The 27,508-nt window shown below is 45.7% G+C and overlaps 2 protein-coding genes and 1 long non-coding RNA gene across 39 annotated transcripts in view; 2 read left to right on the top strand and 1 right to left on the bottom strand.

Moving 5' to 3' along the window:
- Positions 1-6,657: 6,657 nt before the first annotated feature.
- On the top strand, positions 6,658-26,182 carry ZNF263 (zinc finger protein 263). 9 transcript variants are annotated; one of them, XM_036310537.1, is made up of 7 exons: positions 6,667-6,914; positions 7,301-8,141; positions 9,423-9,603; positions 10,055-10,125; positions 10,447-10,573; positions 12,497-12,613; positions 13,108-15,435. In XM_036310537.1, exons 2-7 carry the CDS (start codon positions 7,755-7,757, stop codon positions 14,271-14,273), a joined length of 2,049 nt encoding a protein of 682 aa, XP_036166430.1. In that variant the 5' UTR covers positions 6,667-6,914; positions 7,301-7,754; the 3' UTR covers positions 14,274-15,435. The 9 variants fall into 9 exon arrangements, with proteins under 9 accessions (XP_036166434.1, XP_036166433.1, XP_036166435.1 ...); XM_036310536.1 differs by having other exon boundaries at positions 6,667-7,108; XM_036310535.1 differs by having other exon boundaries at positions 6,667-7,108; positions 7,231-8,141.
- Positions 20,635-24,276, bottom strand: LOC118656874. The gene is made up of 2 exons (XR_004967737.1): positions 23,945-24,276; positions 20,635-20,803 (listed from the first exon to the last, which is right to left on the bottom strand). It is a non-coding gene; the product is annotated as an uncharacterized LOC118656874 (long non-coding RNA).
- The window catches only part of ZNF75A (zinc finger protein 75a), a 44,157-nt gene continuing 42,754 nt past the window's right edge, over positions 26,106-27,508 (top strand). For 11 of the 29 annotated variants that reach the window (XR_004967719.1, XR_004967718.1, XM_036310556.1 and 8 more), the window contains exon 1: positions 26,109-26,565. Coding sequence is in view for 17 of the 29 variants with exons in the window: in XM_036310556.1 (XP_036166449.1) it covers positions 26,155-26,565 (411 nt within the window). In the remaining 12 variants the exon portion in view is untranslated. Of the gene's footprint in view, positions 26,566-27,508 lie in introns of all 29 variants that reach the window. The other 18 variants (XR_004967721.1, XR_004967723.1, XR_004967717.1 and 15 more) reach the window with 7 other exon arrangements.

Below are 27,508 nucleotides of genomic sequence, written 5' to 3'. Positions count from 1 at the left end.
AAAGAATTCATGGAGATTCTGGAAGGTCACAATTGCAAAAATTTTAATATGACCCCTGCAGGTTCTCTTTGCTTTCAAGAAGACAAACAACTATGGCATCTTAGGGAGGACTATCTTAGCTACAGAAAGGGATGAGTTCTCTCCTAGATCCTTTAGCCTCCTGTTTTTACTGCATTCAGTAGCTAAGCAGCTATTAACAACTGCTTTATAAAATACATAGAATAGTTGTTTTTAAAAACTTTTAACAGATAAGAGGAAGTAAAAACAAAACAAAACAAAAACACAGGAGGCAGAATGGGAAGCAACGCAAACTTTTCTCACTTCCCCTTCACATAAGCATGAAGGATGCTTCCAAACATATAAAAGTACTTGAGAGGCCAGGCTACTTTAGATTTGTTGTTTTATAAACAGAGCCCTTGTTTCCTAGAGCCTTTAGAATACTTAGCAAGTTTTATCAAATATAAGTCTACCAGAAAAATCCTAATAGACTTCCAAAGCAGAAATAGAATGAATTTCATTTTCTAATCAATGCAGTTAAAAAGTTTAATAAATTTTCTTGACCAGATTATCCAGTTGATCAACTCTTGGCTCAAAGGTGAAATAAGTTAAAAACAGCAATGACAAACTATTCTGAAATCATCAATAAGGAGAGTATTCTATATAAAAATTATGTGAAGTAACCAAAGCTGTACTTAGAGGGAAGCTCATAAATTTTTTTTATCATTAAACAACAAAGACTAGAAATAAAATACAATTTTATTTATTGAAAGTTTATTTTGTAAAGAGCCTGCATTTAAATATATTTCACTTAATCTTTATAATACTTATAAGGGCAGCAATGTTTTTCACCCCTTTCAAAATACTCAGTATAACTAGGCATATCCACTGCAATGTTCTGTGTTCCTAGTTTCCAAGAGATATTTTCTATTTCTTGACTCAATGCTACAAGCACTTATTAATGTTTAATATGTACAGGGCACTTTACGGGATGAAGATATGAATAGATGTTCTCTACCCTGTAAAATTCCAGTCCTGGGTGATGTTGATGTAGCATAAGGGCAGAGGAAGACACAGATCATAGTATGACTGCAACTGACCTGCCTAGCTAAGGTAAACTGTGTTAAGTGCTGAAAATGAGGCCTAAACAAAGCACTGGGGACCCAGAAGAAAGTTATTCTGACTTGGGGTGGGGCAGGAATCACATGCAGTGCTTATTGCCACGTTCAGGGCCTGCATCATGAAGATTTTTTGTTGCTGTTTTGTTTTGCTTTGGTTTCTCCTGTCAGCATAGTTTCTCAGAGATGGAACTGCTTGATCAAAGAGGAGTAACATTTCAAGATTCTTCAAACACACTGTCAAATTGATTTCCATAAAATGTAGTGAATTCCCAGGATCTCTCCCCTGTGTGGAGGCACTGGTGTCTATAAAGGTCTGAGAAGGAAGCTTTTCCCACAGTCAGGGCACTTATAAGTTTCCTCTTCTAAATTAATCCTCTGCTGTTCAATAAGTTTAACATTGACAGGTTCTTTTAGGTTGAAGTTCTCTGGGCTCTCTTTCTATAGAGTGGTTATGATGATCTATAAGCTTTGCTAAATCTGGGGATTTCCACATTGATTTTGTAAACATTTTGTTGTTGTTGTTAATCCTCACCTGAGGATATTTTCCCACTGATTTTTAGAGAGAGTAGAAGGGAGGAAGAGACACAGAGAGAGAAACATCGATGTGAGAGAGCCATATCAATTGGTTGCCTCCCGCATGCACCCTGACCAGGGCCAGGGATTGAGCCTGCAACCGAGGTGTGTGCCCTTGACCAGAATCAAACCAGGACCTTTCAGTCTGAAGGCTGATGCTCTATCCACTGAGCCAAACCTGCTAGGGCTTATAAACATTTTTAGTAAAACAAACTATGGAGAGCATTCCCCTCTAAATGAACAATGAATGGATGCAGAGTTTCCCGTTTTTTTCTGCTTCTATTTTCTCTCCTAATCTCAAAACTTGAGAAAAGAAGTAGAAATGGCACATGTTACCCTGTTCCAAGGGGAAAGAGTTGCATTAAACCAGTGATGGGATGATACAAACACCTATGTAGGTGCCAAAGTTTTTTTTCCAATTAGGCTGATTTTTCTTTTCTTTCTTCCCTCGGGCCCAATGAACACTCATTTCAAAGTCAAATAATTGTTTCATTTACTCAGAATCCTGTAATCCCTTCACCCATGTGATGATGTCTCTATGCTTCACTGGGAAGCTCAGGCCAGGATGTAGTACTGGAAATCATGGTTGTAAGAAAGACTGGAAACATAATATTTGGATCACCATCAGTTTTGCCTGAACTCAAGCTGATTTCTGGGGCAGACAGCCTCTATATCTACCTCCTTTTCAGGATTATTTTATCTCTGCCAGGCAGTTTTTCAATATTAAAACAAAACCAAAATGAGGGAAAAACTCCTTTTGTGCTTAATCCAAGGCTATTGTGCTCCCATAGGAGTGAATTAATTCTATGTTATAGTAATGCACTAAATTAGTCTTACATTATGTTTTCTTAAAATTTTTTAAATATTTCTTTATTGCTTTCAGAGAGGAAGGGAGAAGGAGAGAGAGAAACATCAATGATGAGAGAGAATCATTGACCAGCTGCCTCCTGCACACCCGCACCAGGGATTGAGCCTGCAACCAAGACATGTGCTTTGACCAGGAATCAAACCATGACCTCCTGGTTCATAGGTCAATGCTCAATCACTGAGCCATGCTGGTGGGACAATGTTTTTAATATTTTGACAAAAGAATTATCTAAATTAGGTTACTGAGTTCCAAGAGAAGATAAAGGTAAAAGTGAGAGTTTTGGAATTATGTTCTGGCTAATTTCAGTTAAGAGATTTTAAAATAAAAATTGATATCTGGCCCTAGTTGGTTTGGCCCAATAGAGAGAGCATCGGGCCTGCAGACTGAAGGGTCCTGATTTCCATTTTGGTGAAGGGCACATGCCCAGGTTGTGGGCTCAATCCCCAGTGGGGGTCGTGCAGAAGGCAGCTGATCAATGCTTCTCTCTCATTGATGTTTCTCTCTCTCTTGCCCTCTCCCTTCCTCTCTGAAATCAATAAAATTATAAAAAAATAGCCCTAACCGGTTTGGCTCAGTGGATAGAGCGTCGGCCTGCGGACTCAAGGGTCCCAGGTTCGATTCCAGTCAAGGGCATGTACCTTGGTTGCGGGCACATCCCCAATGGGGAGTGTGCAGGAGGCAGCTGATCGATGTTTCTCTCTCATCGATGTTTCTAATTCTCTGTCCCTCTCCCCTCCTCTCTGTAAAAAATCAATAAAATATATTCAAAAAATAAAATAAAATAAAAAAGACACAAAATAACATGTTTAAAAAAAATATATATATATATATATTTTTTTAAATATATTTTATTGATTTTTTACAGAGAGGAAGGGAGAGAGATAGAGAGCCAGAAACATCGATGAGAGAGAAACATCCATCAGCTGCCTCCTGCACATCCCCTACTGGGGATGTGCCCGCAACCCAGGTACATGCCCTTGACCGGAATCGAACCTGGGACCCTTCAGTCCGCAAGCCGACGCTCTATCCACTGAGCCAAACCGGTTTTGGCTAAAAAATATATTTTAAAAAATAAAAGTAATTTTGAGTAACTCTGAAAGTCCATCTAGCTTTAACTACCCATTAATAACCTGAAATCAAAAGGAACTTACATAGCAAATGATTCATCTTTCATCCCAAGCTATGTGTAGTTTTGCAAACATTCCCATACACATCCTACAATAATCACCCAAGTGGCCTTTATATATATATATATATATATATATATATATATATATATATATATATATATATATATATATACTAGAGGCCTGGTGCACAAAAATTTGTGCATTTGGGGGGAAGGGGGGGTCCCTCAGCCCGGCCTGTGCCCTCTAGCAGTCTGGGATCCCTCAGGAGATAACGACCTGCTGGCTTAGGCCTGCTCCCGGGTGGCAGAGGGCAGGCCCAATCCCTAGGTGCAGCCCCTGGTCGGGCTCAGAGCAGGGCCGATTGGGGGGTTGGGGCACCACCCCCTGTCACACTCAAGGCAGGGTCGATGGGGAGGTTGCGGCGCGACCCCCTGTCACGCACAGAGCAGGGCCCATCAGGGGGTTGGGGAGCTCCCTCCTGTCACGCACAGAGCAGGGCCCATCAGGGGGTTGAGGAGCTCCCCCCTGTCACTCACAGAGTAGGTCCGATAGGGGAGTTGGGGCACCGTCCCCTGTCACACACAGAGCAGGGCGGATCAGTGGGTTGGGGCGCCGCCCTCTATCACCCACAGAGCAGGGCCAATCAGGGGATTGGGGCACCGCCACTGTCACACTCAGGGCAGGGCTGATGGGGAGGTTATGGCTCTACCCCATCACACACAGAGCAGGGCCCCTGGGGGGGCGGGGATGGTTGGGGCGCCGCCCTCTATCACCCACAGAGCAGGGCCAATCAGGGGATTGGGGCACCGCCACTGTCACACTCAGGGCAGGGCTGATGGGGAGGTTATGGCTCTACCCCATCACACACAGAGCAGGGCCCCTGGGGGGGCGGGGATGGTTGGGGCGCCACCCTCTATCACCCACAGAGCAGGGCCGATCAGGGGGTTGGGGCGCCGCCACTGTCACACTCAGGGCAGGGCCAATGGGGAGGTTATGGCTCTACCCCATCACACACAGAGCAGGGCCCGGGGGGGGGGGGGGGGGGGTTGTGGCCCCGCCCCCTGTCACCCACAGAGCAGGGCCGATCAGGGTGTTTGGGCGCTGCCCCCTGTCACGCTGATCTCGGTGCCGGGAAGCCTCTCGGCTCTGCTGATCCCGGTGCTGGGAGACATATTACCCTTTTACTATATAGGGTAGAGGCCTGGTGCATGGGTGGGTGCCAGCTTGTTTGCCCTGAAGGGTGTCCTGGATCAGGGTGGGTGTCCCCACTGGGGTGCCTGGCCAGCCTGGGTGAGGGGATGATGGCTGTTTGAAGCTGGTCACACACCCTTCAGGGTGGGGGTCCCCACTGGGGTGCCTGGCCAGTCTGGGTGAGGGGCTGAGGGCTGTTTTCAGGCTGGGGGTGACTGAACTCCCAAATGCTCCTTTTTTCCTTTTTTTTTTTTTTTTTTTTTTTTTTTATTCTGGGCCAGCTTTAGCTTGAGGCTTGGCTCCAGCTCTTAGGCCTCCGCTCCTGAAAGTGGTTTCTGGCCTTTGCATACAATGTTGCGAGTCTGCTGGCTGAAGCCCAGAGGTATTTGTTACAATGTTTGAAACTGCAGGCTCAGAGGCCTGCAGCCACAGGCGGGGAATTGGTTTCCTCCATCACTGAGGCAAGCAAGCCTCACGTTAGTTTCAAGCTGCCTGGCTGCCCAGGGCCATCTTGGCTGACAGTTAATTTGCATATCTCGCTGATTAGCCAATGAAAAGGGTACCGGTCGTACACCAATTACCATGTTTCTCTTTTATTAGTGTAGATTATATATATATATATATATATATATATATACCTTTATTGATTTCAGAGAGGGAGAGGGAGAGATAGAAACATCAATGATGAGAATCATTGATCAGCTGCCTCCTGCCCGTTGAGCCTGCAACCCGGGCATGTGCCCTTGACTAGAATCAAACCCGGGACCCTTCAGTCCACAGGCAGATGCTCTATCCACTGAGCCAAACCGGCTAGGGCAAAGCTAATTTTTTAAAATAACAGTTAATATTTATTTTCACACTAAGTGCTAGGTACCATTCTAAGCATCCTATACGTTAGCTTATTTAATCCTTATCCAATGTTATAAAATGGGTATAGAATTATCCCCTCAAAACTGATGAGAGGACTGAGGTTTGGGACTTAACAAGATTTAAGAACTTGTCTGAGATAACATAGTAAGTGCCAGAGAACTGGTTATAAGGTTAGACTCTATAGTCTCCTGAAATATAAATCTCTAAAACATGAAAATGGTCTTAGAGGACTCTGAGGTCTCATGGTTTTTTTGAAATGGACCTAAACCTGCCAGTGCACGGAGGCCTCTGGATCTGCATTTGCCACAACAGTTTGTGGACCTGACTTTTCCCCTGGAGTGAAATAAAATATATATATATATATATATATATATATATATATATATATATATATATATATATTCCGTACTTTTTCTCTGCATCCTCGTATCATCCTTTACCATCATGTCGCTTTACCTTCAGCGACAGACTAGCTGTACGACCCTGGGCAAGTAACTTATTGACCCGCGGTGCCGGGATCTGTAACAGGCGCCTAACGGTGTATACTTGCTACAGTTTTGCGTGTTGTGAGTCTCCGGCTGCGTGTACGCAGGCGCTCAATAAACGGTCCTGGTTGTCACGACTCACTCCTATTATGCTTCTACCTCCTGAGCCCACGGGCCTGCACGGGTCTGCCCGCTGCCGGAGGGAATGGAGAAGCCGGGCCACCCTCCTCGCACTGGCACAAAGCACTCTGCTCGGCCAGAAAGACAATCCTACGGGTTTGCTTCCAGTCACCTCTCACCACGAAAGTTCACGGCGGAGCCGGGAGGGAGAGAGGATCCCGCGCCCGCAGGGCTGGACAACGAGCAACACGTTCCAGGCAAGTTTAAAATCCGGTTTAAAACCGGAAGCGGCGGCGCAGGGCCGAGTCCCTAGCGGCCTTCCGGGCCATCCCATCCAGCCGCCCCAAACTGGACGCCGGGCGGTCGGGTGGCCACCGCAGGCCGCCAGCCCCGAACCCCCATACCGCGGGGTTGGCGCCGTCACCTGCAGCGCCACGGACCGCACCTCCCGGCAGGCCCCGCGGGGCGCCGACCTGGGCGGGGCAGCTCGCTTACGGGCCCCCCCGAGAGGCCGAGCGGGCTGGTGGACACCGGGTCGGGAGCCTCCGGTGCCGCTGGGGTAGATGGCTCCCTCTCCTGCAGCCCTGAACTGCCGGAGCGGGTGGAGACCGCCTTTAATCCGTCATGACTGGGACAGTGACTCTCAAATAGGCTTATGGGTGAAGAATTTCTGGGGGGGGGGGGCGATGTTAACAAGTCAGATTTCCGAGCCACCCCGACACTCTGACGCACTGAATCTCGCGTGGCTCGAGGGTTTGTATCTTAGTAAACTTTCCGGGGGATTCGGGCCCACGTGGCCCGCCGGTCACGCCCGCTTTAGGACCAATTTTTATAAATCTATTTAGCGAAGCCATCCTCTCCCTTGGAACCTCCAGGGTGTCAGGGCTTGTCGGACGACTCCGCCTCTCGCCTTGAATTGGCCCCTCGCTCCTCCCGTCCCGGCAGATGACTCTCCCTTCCTGGTTGGTCGGCGGTGAATCCGTGGCGAGGTCTGGACCAATGGGCGCTGTAGTTCGCAGAACGTCACCTGGAGGTGGGTCCCCAGCTGGCGCCGTTGGCCGTGGACGCCTAACTCTCGCGCTGAGACTTCCGGCGGGGAAGCGGAGAGCGGAGTTCTGCGTGAGTTCGTGACGCGGCGAGAAGCGGGGCGCCCAGGTCCGTGCCTAGGGAGGCCCTGGGGAGGGCTGGGCCGAGGGCTGGCGCGGCGGCTCCTGCACCGACTGAGAGGCCAAGGTGCCGCAGGCGGTTGCGGCCCGGCTAGAGCGGGCTCTTCGGCCGCGACCTGAAGCCCAGGGTCCTCGGGCTTCTGCTGACGCCGGCCATCCTTGTGCGAGGCTGGGGGCTCCTTTCCAGGCGGGCACCGCTGGTTTCCCGGGTAGGGCACTCCGGGGGCCTGACGATGGCGTCGGGCCCGGGCTCCCAGGATCGGGAAGGGCTCCTGATAGTGAAACTGGAGGAGGACTGCGCCTGGAGCCAGGAGCTGCTCCCGCCGGACCCGGGGCCCAGCCCGGAGGCCTCCCACCTGCTCTTCAGACGGTTCCGCTTCCAAGAGGCCGCTGGGCCCCGGGAAGCCCTCAGCCGGCTCCAGGAACTTTGCCATGGATGGCTGCGGCCTGAGATGCGCACCAAGGAGCAGATCCTGGAGCTGCTGGTGCTGGAGCAGTTTCTAATCATCCTGCCCCAGGAGATCCAGAGCAGGGTGCAGGAGCTGCACCCGGAGAGCGGCGAGGAAGCAGTGACCCTTGTAGAAGATATGCAGAGAGAGCTTGGGAAACTGAGGCAGCAGGTGAGAAAAAGAGCTGTTGTATCCGCGGTTTGTTTGACCCTAGGACTGGGACAGCATGTTGGCCCACTTCCCTATTTACTTGGTTTCCCTGAATAGACCTTAAATGGGCCAGAGGCCTTGTTGTAGTTCAGTTAGGAATAGTCATCTTCCAGATTTTACCCAATGAACAGAGTGAGTAGTAAAGTGTCCTGTTTCCATATGGAGGCAGTGTCTCTGCATTAATGGGAGCCCCAAACTTAGTTTGCAGGGTTTAAATCGTCACTCTTGTTTCCTACTAGCGTTGTGACTTTGGGCAAGTTAGCCTTTATTAGTCTCAGATACGCCACTGGTCAAGTGTGAATGGTAGAATACCTTCCTGGTGTTGCTTTTAGGGTTAGAGGGAGAGCAGTATGTAGCGTGTCCCCTCCCCTCCAAATTCTTGCAGCACACCGTTGAAAATCGCTGCTTTAAACAGTCACACTACTTTCTGAATCACACTTTTACCAGTATTTTTTATTTTGCTTGGTGAAAAGCACTCAAGCAAGTTGTTACAGTCAGACATACGTTTTTTAAAAAAATGATTTTGGAGAGAGAGAAAGGAAAGGAGAGAGAGACATCGACTTGTTGTTCCACTTATTTATGCCTTCATTGGTTGATTCTTGTATGTCCCCTTACCGGATGGAACCAGAAACGTTGGCATATCGGGATGACACTCCAACCCAGCAGTCGTCAACCTGTCAGACCTCAACGGACCACCGGTTGGCGACTGCTGCTCCAACCAACTGAGGCATCTGGTCAGGGCCATGTAGTTTTGATCACACTACTGGCTCGTAGTTAGTGCTTAATAGCTGTTAGCTCTTGTTATATTAGGGTCTGCAGTCTGGTCTCCTAAACAGAGCTGGGTGGGAGTTAATTGTGGACTTAGAAAACCAGTTTGTCACTGAGACTCTGAGGGCACGTGTGCCCCCAGAGCCAGCCAAGTTTAACTTATCCAGTAGTGAGGAAAGGGAGCATCTAGAAAAGGTAGGGGGAATCTAGAGGGAGTAAGGTGTGTCCAGAGGAGCTATGTGGGCAGGTGTGCTCAGGGAGTGGACTCTTTTCCCCACCCCAACCCTCCATCCCCATTTTCTCTCATGCACTTGGGATCAGAAAACCCTGTAGTGGAAACCATCCTTCTCTCTAGCTGGGTCCAAAGGTATGTACCAGTGGTTCCCTGTTGAAGGTTTGCCCTCAGAATTCTGTACTGATTTCCCTTCCTGTGGGGCCCTGTTGTGATGATGAGTAATGTGGGTTGGTTCCCAGGTCACAAACCATGGGCGGGGAACAGAAGTGCTTTTGGAGGAGCCTTTGTCTCTGGAAACAGCACGAAAGTCACCGAGCTTCAAGCTGGAGCCAATGGAGACTGAGCGAAGCCCTGGTCCCAGGCTGCAGGAGCTGCTAGGCCCCAGCCCTAAAAGGGACCCCCAGGCTGTAAAGGAGAGGGGTGAGGAACAGTTATCTGGGTAGGTGGGAGGGAGAAGGGGCTTCGGGTTTGCCTTTGACAGTAGGATGAAGCACCTATGCCAAGGAGAGGGAATTTCTGGCTCAGGGTTCCCAGAATGGAGTGAAAGATCTAGAAGTGGTGGTTGGGTTCTTCTGGAAGTGGGAGGAGGAGGGAGATTTCTTTGCTCTTTTGTATGCAGAACAGAGACTTTTAGAGCTAGATGAATGATTGAGGGCTTGAATGCTGCAGACAGACTAGTGATATTCCTATTCCCACCCCTGCATTTAGGATGTCATTTTGGATGTAGCTTAATTGTGCTTGTCTTGCCTTCTTTTGTTCAGTGTTCAGTCCTCAGAGCAGACTGGGTGATGGGGAATGGATACTGTGTTATAATCCTTGGGTTGCCAAGAATTAGGAATGCCATTCTCATCATGATTTCTGTCACCTTCAGCATTATCTGCTCCCTGGCTTTCTCTCTTTCCTCCCGAAGGAAACATGGAAGACAAGATGACTGGGCCCCAGGTGATGTGGAAGTTCCCAATGTCTTCCCTCAGTGCACACACACACACACACACACACACACACACACACACATCCTCATACACACTGTGTTGCTCTTGTGGTGGTGGGGTCCTTTGGTCACTTGGAGAGGATCCTTACTTCCTCACCAATGTGTCTCCCCAGCTTTCTTTATATGCCTCCATCTCACCTCACTCCTAGGCCTCACCTCACTCCCCATGAAATGTGTTCTGGGCACTCCTGGGTTTTGCCCCTTTAACCCTTGACTTTGCTTGAATTGTTCTTGGTGCCTCAGGGGCTAAAGGAGATCTTGTGCTGTTTCAGTTGCCTGAGAGCTTAGAGGACGTGGCTATGTACATCTCCCAGGAGGAGTGGGGGCATCAGGATCCTAGTAAGAGGGCCCTCTCCAGGGACACGGTGCAGGAGAGTTATGAGAATGTGGACTCACTGGGTAAGGACTTCTTTTCTAGGGATGAAGACTGAGTCATTTCTGACTAGGTTCCTATGTCTTAGTCACTCACCTCCCGGACATAAGTTCCTAATTTTTTCAAAAGGCCTCCCTTATTCTAAAACTAGAGGCCCGGTGCACGAATTCATGCACCAGTGGGTTCCCTCGGCCTGGCCTGCGGGATCAGGCCAAAACTGGCTCTCTGACATCCCCTGAGGGGTCCTGGATTGCAAGAGGGTGCAGGCCAGGCCAAGGGACCCCACCAATGCACGATCGGGGAAGGGACACGGGAGGTTGACCAGCAGGGGAGGGACTGCGGGAGGGCTCCAGGGCGAGTCCATCCAGTCTCGCTCTGTCCCAGTTGGGATCGGCTGGACCCCAGCAGCGAGCTAGCCTACCAGTTGGAGCATCTGCCCCCTAGTGGTCAGTACATCATAGCAAGCAGTTGAGTGGCCTTAGCATATCATTAGCATATTACGCTTTGATTGGTTGAACGGATGTGGCACATTTGGCACACTTAAAGGCCCCAGCTGCCAGAGCTGAAGGCAAGGAGTCAGAGCTATAATGGTCTTCCCAAGGCAGAACAAATAGAACAAAATCAAATCCAGTGACTGACCCCCTTCCAAGCATGACACATTCTCAATGTCCTAGGATGCTGTGGAACTATAAAGTTCTTGATGACTTGCAATTTTGAAATGCTTACTCTTCTGATTTCACTTGTGTTTTCTATACTTCATTAGTATTTCTAGGCCCTTCCCCAAAGACACAAATTTCAGGGGTAGTGGCACCAGCATTCCAGCTTAGCAGCTCTCCCAGCCCTTAAAAATTCAGTAAGTAGGGAGGAACTTATGGAAATTTGGAAGTGATATATATTCAAAACTGGAGCTAAATGAATCAAGTGTAAATTAAGGTGCACCTGTGTGTTGACCTATTATGCAAGATTTTAAATGATGCCTATGAAATATGACCAAAAAAACCCAACAGTTTTTTAGATGGAGATTGCACAGAAACTCAGGATTTAGGTGAAGAGTGTAGAGGTATTGTTTAATTCCTTCAACTTTTAAGTATGTATGAAAATTCTCATAATAAAAGTTGAGGGAAGTCTTTAAAAACAACCTAAGACAGCAATGTGTCCGTTACAATTATGGCTACATTGACACACACCATAGCAGAGTCACACTGGACTTTGTTTTCATAAGTTACGTTTTTATAAAGAGAAGCACAGCTGTCAGTTCACTTGCACTAATTCTGCAAAGGGGTCACTGCTGGGTTTGTTTCCCTTCATTTGGACCTTCTCTAGCTTCCCTATTACTCTGCTGTGGTTTGGTGCCTAAGTTGAGCACAGCTCTTTCAGTGAGTGCTAAATTGGAAGAGATGTTCAGATCACAAGTTCTTAGAACTAAACTGTTTAAAGTCCAAGTTTGCTGGAGTTAGAGTGAGGTTTTTGTTTTTAGCATAGCATAGGAATGGCACATTTTGATTTCGACCTCAGGGTCGTTTTAGAGCCTCCAGATCCTTTTCTGATTGTCCATCATATTATAGTTTCCTCTTCTGGAGTTGCCCAGTCAGACTAAATTCTATTCTCTATACGTAAGAGTCAAGGCTCTTTTACAATATTAAACTGATTACTTAAGGAACTGACCACTCTGACCATTTTGGTTTGGTTGTTTTAATTACAAAAGTGGTACATTCTCATTGTAGAAAAATCCCAGGTACTACAAAAGTGTAAAAAGAAAAAAGCTATAGTCTTCCCCCAATTTCTTTCTTTAGAGGTAACCACTGGGAACAGTTTAGCAGGTTAATGTATATTTCAGACTTATTTTACCCTCTGTATCTACTCACAGAGGACAGGGAACATGACTGTGTTTCCTCTGCTTGGTGGGGGAATGTGGTGACACAAAAATCGATATCTTTCATTGTGAACAGAATCTCAGGTTCCCAATCAGGAGGCCCTGAGCATCCAGGTGGAACAAGGAAGAAAACCATGGGAGCCCAGTGTCCAGATTTGCAAGGAGGGACTGAGCCCCAGAAACCCAGCTCCAGGTAAGGAACTTGAGGAGCCTGCCCATCTAGTTTCCCCTTGTTGGGAGTGAGGCCTTTGAGGGTTTGGGTGTGGGGCTAGTCCATCACTGCTACCAGGAAGGTCCTGTGTCCCCACTGCCCACTTTCATCCCAGTGAGGCAGGCAAGGCACCCAGAGTTCAAAACGTAAGGAAGCATTCACGCCTGGGTTCATTTTCCCATCTTAGTCTCAGCCCTGCTCCATCCCACCCATTTCCGAAGGGCAGAGCTAGAGGCTCAGTTGAAGAGGGATATGGGGGCCCCTACAAGGGAATAAGACTGGTCTGAGCTCTGGTTCCTGACCAATGGCCCCATCTTTTATCCAGATACCTCTCTAGAGTGTTTTCCCTGTATGGGGAAGATAGAAAACAGATATAGCCCGTCTTTCTGGACTTCTGACCTACTGGCAGTAGTGGGCATATGGGATTTTCTTTAGGGTAAAAATAATGTAGGGTTTGGTTTCTCTCACTTTACCAGAAGAGAAATTTGAGAGCCGGGAAGAAAGTGCTCAGTCTATTTCTCCTGAGAACATCCATCTACAGGTGCTTCTGACTGGCCAGGCCAGAGGGGAGGTGCCCTGGAGTCCTGAGCAGGGACGGCCTGGAGACAGGGCAGAAGGGCATTGGGAGCTTCCCCCAGAGGATCAGATGGAGCAGTCCATAGTGGGAGCCACAAGTTGCAGAGAAGCAGGCCGGCCAAAGGAACTGCAGCCAAAGAAGCTCCATTTATGTCCCTTGTGTGGCAAAAATTTCTCTAGTAACTCAAATCTAATTAGGCACCAGAGAATACATGCAGCAGAAAGACTGTGTATGGGTGTAGAGTGTGGTGAAATCTTTGGTGGGAGCCCACACTTTTTATCACTACACAGAGCACATTTTGGAGAGGAGGCCCATAAGTGCCTTGAATGTGGAAAAAGCTTCAGTCAGAATACCCACCTGACTCGCCATCAACGCACCCACACAGGCGAGAAGCCCTATCAGTGTAATGTATGTGGAAAAAGCTTCTCTTGCAACTCCAATCTCCACAGACACCAGAGAACACACACCGGTGAAAAGCCCTACAAGTGCCCTGAGTGTGGTGAGATTTTTGCTCACAGTTCCAATCTCCTTAGGCACCAGAGAATTCACACAGGAGAGAGACCCTATAAGTGTGCTGAGTGTGGAAAAAGTTTCTCTCGAAGTTCCCACCTTGTCATACATGAAAGAACTCATGAGAAAGAGAGGCTTTTCCCCTTCTCCGACTGTGGGGAAGCAATGAGTGACAGCAGCTCCTTTCTTACAAATCATGGAAGCCACAAAACAGAGAAGAAACTCTTTGAATGTCTGACCTGTGGGAAAAGCTTCCGGCAGGGCATGCACCTTACCAGACATCAGAGAACGCACACAGGAGAGAAACCATATAAATGTACCCTTTGTGGGGAAAACTTTTCTCATAGATCCAACTTAATCAGGCACCAGAGAATTCACACAGGAGAGAAACCCTATACCTGTCATGAGTGTGGAGACAGTTTTTCTCACAGCTCCAATCGGATTCGTCATCTGAGAACCCATACAGGAGAGAGACCCTATAAATGTTCTGAATGTGGAGAAAGCTTTTCTCGGAGTTCACGCCTTATGAGTCATCAGAAAACTCACACCAGATAGAAACAATGGAGTTTCATTTCACCAGAGATAAGGTGGCATATTCAGAGGGGTCTGCTGTTGAGAGCTGGTATTTCTTGCCCTGCTGACCGAAATCATCTGTGTTGTTTTATTTTTACATTTATTTTATTGATTTCAGAGAGGAAGGGAGAGGAGAAAGAGAGAAACATCAATAATTTGAATCATTGATGGGCTGCCTCCTGCATGTCTTCCCCCTCCCCCCACTGGGGATGGAGCCCACAACACGGCATGTGCACTGACCAGGAACCTAACTGTAACCTCTGATCCATAGGTCAACACTCAACCAGTGAGCCGTAGGGGCTGGGTGAAATCATCTGTTTTTGAGGTAATTATTGTAAAGAGTAACAAGGATGGGTATGTGTGTGGGGGTGGGGGTGGGGGTAGTCATTGCAGGGGAGAAGCAGAGGCAGCAAAGGACTAGCATCAAACTAAAATGGAATTCTGTCTGAACTAGTAAGGACGAAAAGTCTTTGAGGTGACCTGCTCAGGGCAGAATTCTCTATTCACCTTGTCTCATGGTGCCTACCCCCTTAGTATATTTGGCCACATTGTGATTTGGATGCCTTAATTAATCTTGTCTTTCCCAGCAACTTTGGGAATCTATATGACTTTTTGTTACTGCTTCCTTACTTGGGACATTCAGCAGAAGTATTTGAACTCCTGAGGCCCTTGAGACCAAAGAAAAGGGGCTATATCTCCTGGGAAACCATCTTGAGGGCAAAGAAAGACTGGTGGTTAGTTGTAGCTCTCCAAAAGGCCTTGACAGGGAAGCCACAGCACACCTCAGTGGCCTCACAGGAAGGCCCATTGGCAGGCCATGAATGTCATTGTCACCTCAGACAAAAAGGACCCAGAGGCCTAAGGGAAATAGTAAGAAGGAATTTGCAGGTCAGCCTAGGAATTGGCAGAGGGAACTGGAATCTGAATTACTCTAATCTGGATCTCTGTACTCTGACCTGTACAGAGATCAAGACTTCCCCCACCTCTGTCAGAGAAGGATAAACAGAACTCTGGAGTCTTCAGAGGGTTATGTAAGAAGGGTTCCCTAGGAGACTTTGAAAACACAGATTTTTAGGGAAATTAGGGATCATGCCTTTCCCTGCTGGAAATATGTTTGGATGGTAATAAATACCTTCAAGAAACATGAAAGTGTGTGACTCTTCATTGAAAGTGTCCTGGCCTCCAGTGTTGAACTGTTTGGAGGACCTGCTTTCTCTTTGTGGTCTTGCTGTGTTGGTCGAGAAGTTGTCCCACAAAGGTGGCAGCAGACAGGGTGAGGTAGGGTGTGGCATGGTAACAAAGACCATTATGATGTCATAATGGTCTCTGAGGTTTTCTTCTGTAGTGTACAGCAGTGAAAGTATCTGATTTTTTTGTTTATAATGTTTTATTTCTTGGAAAGTAGCTGAAGGAAGATCGGGCTCTTCAGAGACAGGATATTTGGTCTTACAAATGATTCCCAGGAAAAGGTGGTCCTGCTATAACTGAATTATTGCCCATTAGTGGAGAAGGCAAAATTATTAGGAGAAAGCATATTTTAGAATGGGTAATCAGCCGAAACCGGTTTGGCTCAGTGGGTAGAGCGTCAGCCTGCGGACTGAAAGGTCCCAGGTTCGATTCCGGTCAAGGGCATGTACCTGGGTTGCGGGCACATCCCCAGTGGGAGATGTGCAGTTGGCGGCTGATCGATGTTTCTCTCTCATCGATGTTTCTAACTCTCTATCTCTCTCCCTTCCTCTCTGTAAAAAATCAATAAAATATAGAATGGGTAATCAGGAATAGGAATTTTAGGAGTGTATGCTTGTGGGAGATAAAAAACAAGGAGGTATTCTAGAAGGACATTCTGATGCCTTGAAAACATCTCAGGAAAATATCTAACTAGCTGCTTGTTTGGGAAACAAAACATTCCGTTGGAAACCAGCTATCAAATTAGCAATTTTAAGTGAGAAAAAGAACCCTATGTGCCCCGCCCATTTTTATTAGTCTGGCCTCAGCCCTGCCTCAGTTTAGAATTGAGTTCTTCCTTGGTTTTCTGAGCCAATTTTTAAAAATCTTTGTTTTGCCCTAACCAGTTTGGCTCAGTGGATAGAGCCTCGGCCTGCAGACTGAAGGGTCCCAGGTTCAATTCCAGTCAGGGGCATGTACCTTGGTTGCGGGCGCATCCCCAGTAGGGGGCGTGCAGGAGGCAGCTGATCGATCTTTCTCATCAATGTTTCTAACTCTCCCTCTCCCTTCGATGGGATATATTAAAAAAAAAAAAAAAATCTTATTTATTTCTCTGCCTTTCTCTTATCCACAAGAGGGCAGTGGTGGTGTGTGTGTGGGGGGCGGGGACGTTAAGGATTTGAGAGATTAGTGTAGGATCCACAGTGGTAGGAGTGAGGCAGGGATGATGTGGTTGCTGATGCCATGAAATTGGTGGGTGGTATCAAGTTGATGTTAATAAGCATTCTCTGGTTAAGATCACAACCTGTATGCATTTAAATCTTATAAGAATAGAAAGTGCCCCTCCCCCTTCACTCTCGCTCCTCCTAATCTTATGATGTGTCCAACTGGTGTTGCTCCTACTTGGAGCATTGCAACTTGAGGCTTATAGCAACAAGGACTCCCAGGTATTTGCTTTTGGGACTGAAAGGCTTTCCAATAGGGGCCTTTACTCAGTCCCAGTGTTAGCTCCCTTTCTAGCAAATTTCAGATGCATAGTGGTTCTTGGCCTTCTTTCATGAGATAATATCACAAATTATTGCATGTAAAAAACATTTAGCACAGTGCCTAGCACATAGAAAGTATGCACCTGTTTGTGCCATCTGTGGTCAGATAATATTTGCAGGACTGTCTTCTAAGCCCCCTGGTGCTGAGATCAATGTAAGACCACATTGGAAGAACTTCAGGTAGCAGTCTGATATTGCAGGCAGGCTTGATGAGGTCTTCCCTTAGAGGTCCTTCCTTACTGCAGACTCTAACCAGAACAGATTCCGACTGGCTTTTATGCCAAAGGAGAATGATGCAATAAATACCCCTGCCCCCTAAGTTCAAATGGGTACAAAGGAGATGTGGCCTGACCCTGAGCAATAGCTACACATCCATGTAGTAAATGTAGCACAGGAGACCAGCAGAAAGGCTCCTAAGTGGAGAATCAGTAATACATTTAAGCAATGTGAAAATGCCTGGCAGAGGCAGACTAAAAGTAGGCAGACAGCAGTGAGGACAAAGACTAGCGCCAGAGACTAGACGTTAAACAAGCATTAAATTTTGTTTGGGGGTTTCTTCCCAAGAAAACTCATCAGAAATTTTAAGAGTTTTTATTGTAAGAATGAAAGAATTTACTGGTGTCAACATCATACTCTGAAATGGCTATTGAATCATTACTATTGTTATTTGCTACTGATAATCATAGAATTATCAACTGATACATACTTGAAATAGGCAAAATCACCACTGTTTTAAGACTTGTAATTTTTGTAAATGTTTCACAAGCATTTGAAACAAAGCATGTAAAAAGTCTTGATGTATGTTATAGGAAACCAACTAGCAAATTTATTAGCATTAGGAGACTTCCTAACTAAGTTAAGTGTTAGGAGCTCAAGAATAGCAAGATGAGTTAAACCAAAAGTACATTTATTAGCCCTAGCCAGTTTAGCTCAGTGGATAGAGCACCAGCCGGGTTTGATTCCGGTCAAGGGCACATAACCTTGGTTGCAGGCTCCTCCCTGGGCAGGGCTCGTGCAGGAGGCAAACAACTGACGTGTTTCTCTGACCAATATTTCTATCTTTCCCTCTCCACTCTATAAAAATCTATAAAAATGGAAAAAATATCCTTGGGTGAGGATTAAATTTTTTTTAAAAAGTACATTTATTAGAAACATTTTCTTTTAGCCTTCAATCTAGCTTGCAGGCACTTCTGATTAAAACTTTATTTCTATTTTTAAAATATATATATTTTTATTGATTTTTCTACAGAGAGGAAGGGAAAGGGATAGAGAGTTAGAAACATCGATGAGAGAGAAACATTGATCAGCTGCCTCCTCCACACCCCCCACTGGGGATGTGCCCGCAACCAAGGTACATGCCCTTGACTGGAATCGAACCTGGGACCCTTCAGTCCGAGGGCCGATGCTCTATCCACTAAGCCAAACTGGTCAGGGCTCATCATCAATTTCTTAAAAAAATTACAAGACTCTCTTCAAGTTGCTTCCACCTATAAGGTTGTTTGCAGCTTAAGATCATACCTTGATTCATCGGTTGAATCAAGGTTGAAGTGTTGTGGGGAAAGAACATGCATTTTATTCGACCATCCTCACTAGTTAGTGATTCAGCAGAAAGGTGAACTGGGGAATTGTCCAGAAGTAACAAGCTCTAACATCCTCTTCATGGAATCTTAGAAAGTTAAGTTGAAAATGCTTGACCTCAGGAACAAAATTTTGAAAGAACCATTCTGAAAATAATTCTCTGGTGAACCAAACATTTTTACTAGGTTTATATATAACAGGTAATGTACTTTTGTCCTCTTTCACATTTTTGGGCAGCTTTGATTTTCCAATAATGAGACTTTAACTTATGAGTGCCATCTGCATTTGCATATAAGAGAGCAGATAACCGTTCTCTGTGTATTTTCCTTCCAGGCAGGCAGACATCTTTTCTACTTGTCTGTTCTTTGGCACTGATTTCCAAAAGAGGTCAGTCTCACCCCCACTGTATAGTTGAGCTAGACACAGTTTCTCCTCTTTGATAAGTATGGACAATTTTTGTTGAAATGGCTCAACAGTTTCTGAAACTGAACTTAGGACTTGCTCCACTCATATTTTTCGGTTCCCAATGGGGGTGGGGGAGTGGGTGGGTAGGGGGCGGGCTGGAGGGGTCACTGGGGAGGGGGACATATGTAATACTTTCAACAAAAAATAAATAATAAAAAGCCAACCAGTACTAGCTTTGAAGTCTGTTTGCCCAAAACACTGTGCGAATCTCTGCAGCAGTCTGAAGCTCCACACCTCTAACAGCGACACTAGCTGAGTGTTTCTATTGATACCATATGTAGACAGCATTGTCCACATCACATTTGGTTCCTGTTGTCTTCTTTCTCTTCTCAGCCCCAACTAATGGCATGTCCTGCTTCAGTACAAAGTTCAAAATAAATTTCTTATTCTTTTTAATGTCATAAAATGTTGATTTGCTGATTCCAAATTCATCCTTTACACTTTTAAGAGATCATCCAGCTTCAATCCTACTTAGAATCTTCATTTTATCCTCCAAATTCAATGCTGTATATTTCCCTCTCTTTTTCATACTGAGTTTGGCTTTAAATAACCAACAGGAGAAAAGGGAAAAAACCTTACTGAATTGGAAAAAAACATTCAAACAAAACAAAAACCCCAAAACTAGCTTAATGCCCTAGAAGGCACAGGCATTTGAATTGAAGGATAATGAGCTAACGGGATAAGGGCTTATTATTAAAGTGTTAGTCTAGAGGTAAAGGTATTATGAACTCAGAAAGCTGCCACTTATAAAGGCCTCTCTTGCTTTCACTCCTTCAAGACATGGATGATCAGTTTTCAGAACTTCCCTGCTCCTCTTCTCCCTCAACAGATATAGCAGAACCAGTCAGGAGTAACAGGAATACCTGTATACTCTAAGTCAACACAGAAAAAGACACAAGGAAGAGAGTAGGCAAATTGTGCTCACAAGTAAAGACCCAGGTGAGATAAGCCTCAATAAAAAGTGGTGCTCATCCTGACTAGTGTGCTCAGTGGTTAGAGCATCAGCTTGCACACTGAAGGGTCATGGATTCGATTCCTGGCCAAGGGCATGTTCCTGGGTTGCAGCTTCAATCCCCAGTGGTCAGGGTGCATGCAAACAATTGATATGTCTCTCACATATGGATGTTTCTCCCTCTCTCATTCTTCCCCTTCCTCCTATCCTTCCACTCTCTCTAAAAATCAATGGAAAAAATATCATCGGATCAGGATTAGCAACAACCAAAAAAGTGGTGCTGAGGCGCTGGCCAGGTAGTTCAGCTGGTTAGAGCATTGTCCGAATATGCCAAGGTTGTGGATTCCATATCGTCAGGGCACATACAAGAATCAACCAATAGCCCTAGCTGGTTTGGCTCAATGGATAGAGTGTCTGCCTGCAGACTGAACGGTTCCGGGTTCCATTCCAGTCAAGGGCACATGCCTGGGTTGCGGGCTCCATCCCCAGTAGGGGGCGTGCAGGAGGCAGCCGATCAATGATTCTCTCTCATTGATGTTTCTCTCTCTCCCTCTCCCTTCCTCTCTGAAATTAACAAAAAATATATTTAAAAAAAGAGAATCAACCAATAAGTGCATAAGTAAGTGGACAACAAATCGATGTTTCCCTTCCTCTTTATTTAAAATCAATGAATAAATAAAACTTTTTTTTTAATGGTGCTTGAGAACATGGGAATGTGGAAGCTTCAAAGGCAAGGACAGAGTAATCTTGTGTAGCAGAGATGCAGTGAGGCTCCTCCTCTTCCAAAAGTACCTGATTTTACCTCACTGCCAGAAAAGAAAATGGTGTTAATATTGCTCTGTATGTAGTGTTCACTGGGCAGCAGCCCATCCACCTGGATAGACTCCAAGTTTACCCTGACATTGGGATGTCTAGAGCTAGAATTCAGTAACAGTTATAAATATCTTTAAGTGAAAAAGAAAGTTAGTAGTTTCTGCTGTCCATATGAATGAAATCCAACTTTGATTACATTCAATATAGCATTCTCAAAGACTGATCTTTAACAAAGTCATCTGTAAGAAGGCAAATAATTTGTTACTGGCACCTTTCCACTCTCAGATCTTCCTTGTGCACATCTGGTGTATTCTCAAGTATTATTTTTCAACGAAACTGTTTCAGAATCATGGCAATTCTTAGAGGTGAGTGTAATAGTTTTATAAATATTTCACCATAATTAAAAAGTTAAAAAATTTTTAAAGATCCGTTTTTTTGTTTGTTTTCCTAAATTTACATTAAGGTTTTAAATAATACACATTTTATATTTGAGACTTTATTTGGTTTCTCTTCAGTGTAGATTTTGTTTAATTTGAACCAAGACTCAATTTTTCCACTGCTTGGAAAATTTAAAAAAGTTTCTCTACTGGTATTTCTGATCAATTGTTTCCCATAAATCCTTCTGCTGGCAAAGTCCTCTGTAGCTCAGCTCACTCAAGTAGTCCATTCAGGTCCTCTTTGTGCTGCTCAATTCCATTTATTCCTTAGAAATGTCTTACTCTATTAATGTCATGGTTCTCATTCCAGATATAGAACTTCCTGGGAAGTAACAAAAACTACCATTTTTTTTTTCCCATTCCAGGTGCTATGAAAAAAAAAAGTGTCAGGGAAATGATAAAAATAAATTTCAGTTATTTTCCACTCCTTTAGGGAAGAGCCTGACTGGCTTTCAGTCATTCCTCAACTAATAGAATTCTCACAAGCTGCTTATCTAGGAGTCCAGAAGAGCCTAACCATTAGTTTTCCTCTAACATTGGTTGCAGGAAGTGCCACTGGTTTATGGAGCACTAAGATTATGAAAGAATATCATAGTTAATAGGGTGTGGAGGTAGTTACAGGCTAAGATCAAGCAACCTTGTAAAAGAGGAAGCTATAACTAAGGCAATTCTAAAAAAAAAGTTTTTCAGCCAACAGTAGCACTATTAAGTCCAGCCAATTACCCAGCAAAAATACTCAGCCTGCTATGGCAGTTGGGTGGTGTCTCAAAATAAACTCCATGTATTTGCTTTCATTGCTCCCACCTGTGCATTCATCATTTTCTCAAACCATGATCAGGCAGGAGAAGGTGAGATCAAAGGAAAGACCCACGGAACTTTTATGGGTTCCACAGCAAGAAGTAACTATGGCCTCAAACTTCAACCAGTGAAAATCATCAGTGGCCCTTATTCACTCTTCACCATATTGTGCTTTGTTTTCTCTACTTTCTTTCACAGGGTCTCTTCTCCCACTTCCCTAACCAACTCCCTACCCATGCTATGAATCAGGTCTGCCAATGACATCAAAAGGCACTGCTAGCAGAACTTCCATTTATTCAATTCAGTAAGTTCCAATCATGTGTTCAGCTTTGGGACAGCTGATGAAAATCTCAATGCTAAAAGCATCATTGTCCACTGGTTCTGAGACTGGAAACAATACTGACTTTTTTTTTTTTTAAATATATTTCATTGATTTTTACAGAGAAGAAGGGTGAGGGATAGAGAGTTAGAAATATCAATGAGAGAGAAACATCAATCAGCTGCCTCCTGCACACCCCCCACTGGGGATGTGCCCGCAACCAAGGTACATGCCCTTGACCGGAATCAAACCTGGGACCCTTCAGTTCGCAGGCTGACGCTCTATCCACTGAGCCAAACCGGTTAGGGCAATACTGACTTTTGAAGAAACTAAGTCCCAACCTGGTAGATACTAAGGAAATGGAAATGCTTTGAAACATAAGCAAGTGACTTAGGCAGATGCCTATAGTTACCACATTTAATCTTTTTCTCACTCAAAAAGGATCAAGCTCTATACCTCAGAGGAGTGTAACACCATTCTATCTAAAAGCAAAATAGCGTAATGGCCTGGTTAGTGGTCTCTCATTTTCATTTCCACCTTCAACTTACCTCCAGATGAACACCCTAGAAAGAAGCTCCCTCAAAAACCTTCAAATGATGCTCTGGTATATGCTCTATTAAACGCATTTCTCTTCACTTCCATTCAAAGTACATAGATCTACATGAACTTATTTTCTAACTTTCTTTCCCTAAATGTAGCACAGTTACATTTAGTAAAAATACTAAAAATTTCACACACTAATCTCTCTAGCTTTTCAAGGCTATGCTTTTATGTTACCCCCCCCCCTTATTTTCAACCTTTTTAATCTCACAGCACATAAGTAATCACTAAATTCCTACAGCACACCAAAAAATGTATTATATTTTTTGCTAATCTGACAAAAATATTTCTGTCATGGAGAATGAATTACAATTCATTCACATTGGACAGCTATTGTGTTGGATGCTGTCATTTTTTTTTTTTATTTGACAATGTAAGGGAAAACAGGTCAGTGCCCCTGACTAAACAGTCAGGTATTGAATGTTTTTAAAATTCTTGCAGCACATTGGCTGAAAATCGGTACCTTATAATTTTCCCCAACCAAAATTCAACGTCCATTTCCTTGGAATTTCTGCAGCGTTCAGCTAAAGCCCTCCCTTTTCCTACCCTGTGATACTGATTCATGAAATTGCCTGAGTACTTCTGCCAGATTCCTTGATTAAAATACATTGTTCTATGAAGTTTGCAACACTGACTACGCCTGGTAGACTTAAATAATTCCTTGACTGGTAGAGGCTGGTACTATGAAAACACTAGTAATTAGAACAAAACTAAAACGAAATACTCAGATTCCTTTGAATATGATTTAGTAAATATTTGTGGAATGCATATCTTAATCAGGTAATTCGGCCAGACACGGAAGGAAATACAGGATAAAAAGGTTCCCATTCTACAGGAAGCACGCTGTCCTGAAAAAGGACAACAGGAAACTAAATTACAGTGTAGAAACGGCCAATGGTAAGTTATGTGACCCTCGCAAGTCACCTCTTAGCTCTCAATTTCTGTCATGGAGAACTATAAATGTAACCTATTCCACATACCTCACAAGAAAAAACAATTGTGAGATGCACAGCCTCAAACGGGGTAACCTCAGGTCCGCTGATCCTGAACGGAACAAAGAGGCTTCCTTCTCGAGGCGGTGATGTGCTAGGGACGAAAGCTCGGGTGCGGCCAGCTGGGCCAGGAAGGCCGAGGACCCTGCGAGACTAGCGGGCGGCGACCTTTACCCGGCGGGGCTCCCGGTGACTCGGCCGCAGGCCTCCTGAGGGGACTTAGGAACCACCCCCACGCTCACCGCCTCAGAGCCAGGCCGCGAGACCGCGACTCCCACGGGCCGAGGTGCGCGCAGGGTCCTTCTAGGCTCCACAACCTGGAGACTCTGTAGCATTAACTCTTCCGGCGCAAGGGCTGAACCCTACCGGACTAGGTAGGTTCCTTCCGCGAAGCCTGGCGCCCCTGCGCAGGCCGGCTGACTCAGCTGGGCGGCAGAGCCAGTCGGGAAGTGCACCACTTCCGCTTCCGGTAGGAGCGCGGGTTTCAGACAGTTGCGTAGAGAAGGCCCCAGGCGGGCGAGGCGTCCGGTACGTCCGTCGGGCCTGTTAGGCCTGTGACCTTGCATCCGCACATCTCGGTTCTCTGGACCCCCTCTGGGTGTCGAGAAGCCGATAGCTGCGGTCCTGGAGAAGCCGCCGGAAGTGCGGCGACTTGCGGTAGAGTCGGAGGATGAGGGAGCGGCCCTCACGAAACGCAGCTGTCTGAGGTAACTAAGAATCGATTCCCCTTCGGCGTCGGCTGCGGAGCCTCAGAGACCTGCCGGCCTCTGCTCGAGGCCACTGCAAGGTGGTTGGAGGCGAGACGCTATTTCCGGGAGCCCAGCGACGAGAGCCTGTCTCGGGCGAGGCCGGCCGTCAGGCTCCGGAGGTCGCTCTTCCTGCCCTTTGCGCTGATAACTCCGGGGCCCGCGGCGGCGGCACGCTCGTACGCTGCCCGCTGGCGCAGGGCTCACGAATGCCGAATGCCCTCAGAAAGTCTACGTTCCCGCCTCTGCTGGCGTGTTTTGTTTTGTTTTAGGCAGGGGTGCGGGGAGGCTTGGGAGGCATTGCTGCTGATGTTAACCGCGAGAGCCGCAGTTCAGCCTAAGAAGATCCTTTCTTCTGAGGCAGAAGTCCCCGGGCCTCCCGAGCCGGGTGCACAGCGAGGAGCCGGCCATTCATTTGTGAGCCGTGGCACCCTGCACAGAAGCTCGGGGCGGGTTCTGCTGCATCACCCAGGGAGACGGAGGCTTGTGAAGCTCTCCGTAGGCTCCTTAGAAGTCTAAAAGACCCTCGAAACGTAAAGTCAGAGGAAGGGTCAGCTTAAGTAAGCATCACCAACTGCCCTTCCCCCCCTTTTTACGACTTGGTATTTGGATATACATTTTGTAAAGAAAGGTCGGCTGTGATTTTTCCTAGTGGAAGTAAACAGACATTTTAAAATACAGGTATAAATCTTCTGCGTAGTGCCTTTAATAGGTCTTGCAAAGAAGGTCCGAAAAAAGAACGTTGAGCATCTCAGTTACTTAATTGGGGGATGCTTTCTGAGAAGAAAAGGCTACTTTTTCCCTAATTACGTTCCTTCTACTCTGGTCTCACTGTCTGCTGCCAGTATTCATGCAAGTAAAGGAGAGTCTCAAATGTTCCACGAAGTGAAGGCTTCAATCATTACAAGAGGATGGAGGGTCATAGAAGTTGTGCCTCTTATTAAAAGCAGAAGGCTAGGAGATATATTAAAATTTAAGAGAAACTCAGAATGTTTTCATAATTTATTTATGTATTTTTTACATGATAGGAAGCACATCAATGAACTCTTTGGATAATCCCCAAATTCTTTGGAGTCATTGGGTGCCAATTTTCTCACCCACCAGTTTTCACTGATTTATTATTTTCTTGTAAAGGCAAAGTCATCAGTTGACATTTGTCTTTAATGAGCTGTCTTATAGATCAACTGAATAATATAAAGAAAAGGAGGGAAACCAAGGGCCTGCCTGGCAGTTGATTTTAAAGAGAAGGCAAGCAGGATATTTTCATTTTTCTCTCACAATAAGTAGCAGGTAGTAAAGTTCATGTGATTTTCTTATTGACCTGCTTTTTTTCTGTCCTTGGTGCCTTAGGAAGAAGATCCTTTTATTGATTTTATTCCAGACCAGACTGGGCCTTAGTTGTCAGAGGTGGTACTGGTGGTGTGTGCCCACAGGAACAACTGTTCCAGCAGAATGATGATGGTAGATCTGAAAGTGGCTGAGTACTTGAACCCTCAGATCAGGGCTCTGTGGGAGACCAAGGGACCTGTGACAGAGAGCTCCTCTCAGAGTAAAAAATATACTGCACAAATGGACAGTCTCAGTCCTGAGAGCTTTCGCCAACACTTCCGGAATTTCCACTATCATGAAGCAGCTGGACCCCGTGTGGCTGTTGGCCAACTTCAGGAATTATGCCGTCAATGGCTGAGGCCAGACATACACTCAAAAGAAGAAATCTTGGATCTGCTGGTGCTAGAACAGTTCCTGAACATTCTGCCCAGGGATACTCAGACCCAGATAAAGAAGCACCACCTACAGAGCATTGAAGAGGCTGTGGCCTTGGTAGACCACTTGCAGAGTGAATCTGGTCAAACGAAGACTGGGGTGAGAAGATTCCTGATTAACTTAACAGTGATATAGAATGAAAATAGATAAATGGGGTTAGGGGCAGTTAACTGAGAAGTAAGATGAATTAGATCAATGATCTGTTGTTGCTTTAGGCCATCTAAGGCAGGACCTGAAACCACTGATCTGCAGCAATAGTCATTCCACAGGTGTTGGAGATTCTGGCAGAGACTTCCTTGGCCATAAGAGAGAGTTGCATTTTCCCCTCTTTGGAGCCAGAATATATTGAGTCTGGCTTGGTGTAGGAGATGGGTCTTAAGTTCTAAGAAACAAAGGGCAACAAGAAATTGGAGAAGAAGGGGCAGATCCAAAAAAGGGAGAACATATAAAGATGAAAGGAAAGGATAGTAAAAAGAAAGAGAAACCAAAAAGTTAGTAGGGAAGACTGCAGAGGAAGAAAGGATAAATTAAAAAAAAATGGAAACAAACATTTGGAAATCCCAAAAGAGTGACAGAGAAGAAAGACAGAGGGATAGTGTCCTTCCTACAATAGACAAGAGCCTCCATTGCCCTTCCTTAGTGGTTGGTCCTTGGCTCTGTTGGTGAGTGGGAATCACATCAACTGGCTTCAGGCCTACTGTCAAGAATACAGGGCAGGGCATATGTTTGGTGTCAAGATCATCAGGAGAGAGGTTGCAGTCAGAATCATTCTTTTCCCTTCTCCATTTTATCCACATTCTCTGTAAAACCTTTCCTGACCTTGGAGAAAATCTTAGACAGTTAAATTTTTTAATATTTTGAAGAAAGTATTAAGACAAGAAATCCAGCAGGGATCTAAGTGAAGAGAGAGATACTGTCAAGACAGCATGGGAATAGGCGTCCTGCACAACCCTGCTAGTGGTCTGAGCTGGGCTATATATAGAGGAGTAGGGAGTACTCTTTTGGAGGGCTGGCAGTAGCCACATCTTTTTCCTTTTATCCT

The sequence above is a fragment of the Myotis myotis genome, unplaced genomic scaffold (assembly GCF_014108235.1).
Source record: "Myotis myotis isolate mMyoMyo1 unplaced genomic scaffold, mMyoMyo1.p scaffold_m19_p_5, whole genome shotgun sequence".
Classification (NCBI taxonomy): domain Eukaryota; kingdom Metazoa; phylum Chordata; class Mammalia; order Chiroptera; family Vespertilionidae; genus Myotis; species Myotis myotis.
Note: the sequence above shows the minus strand (reverse complement) of the source record. Positions and strands in the feature narration are given on the sequence as shown.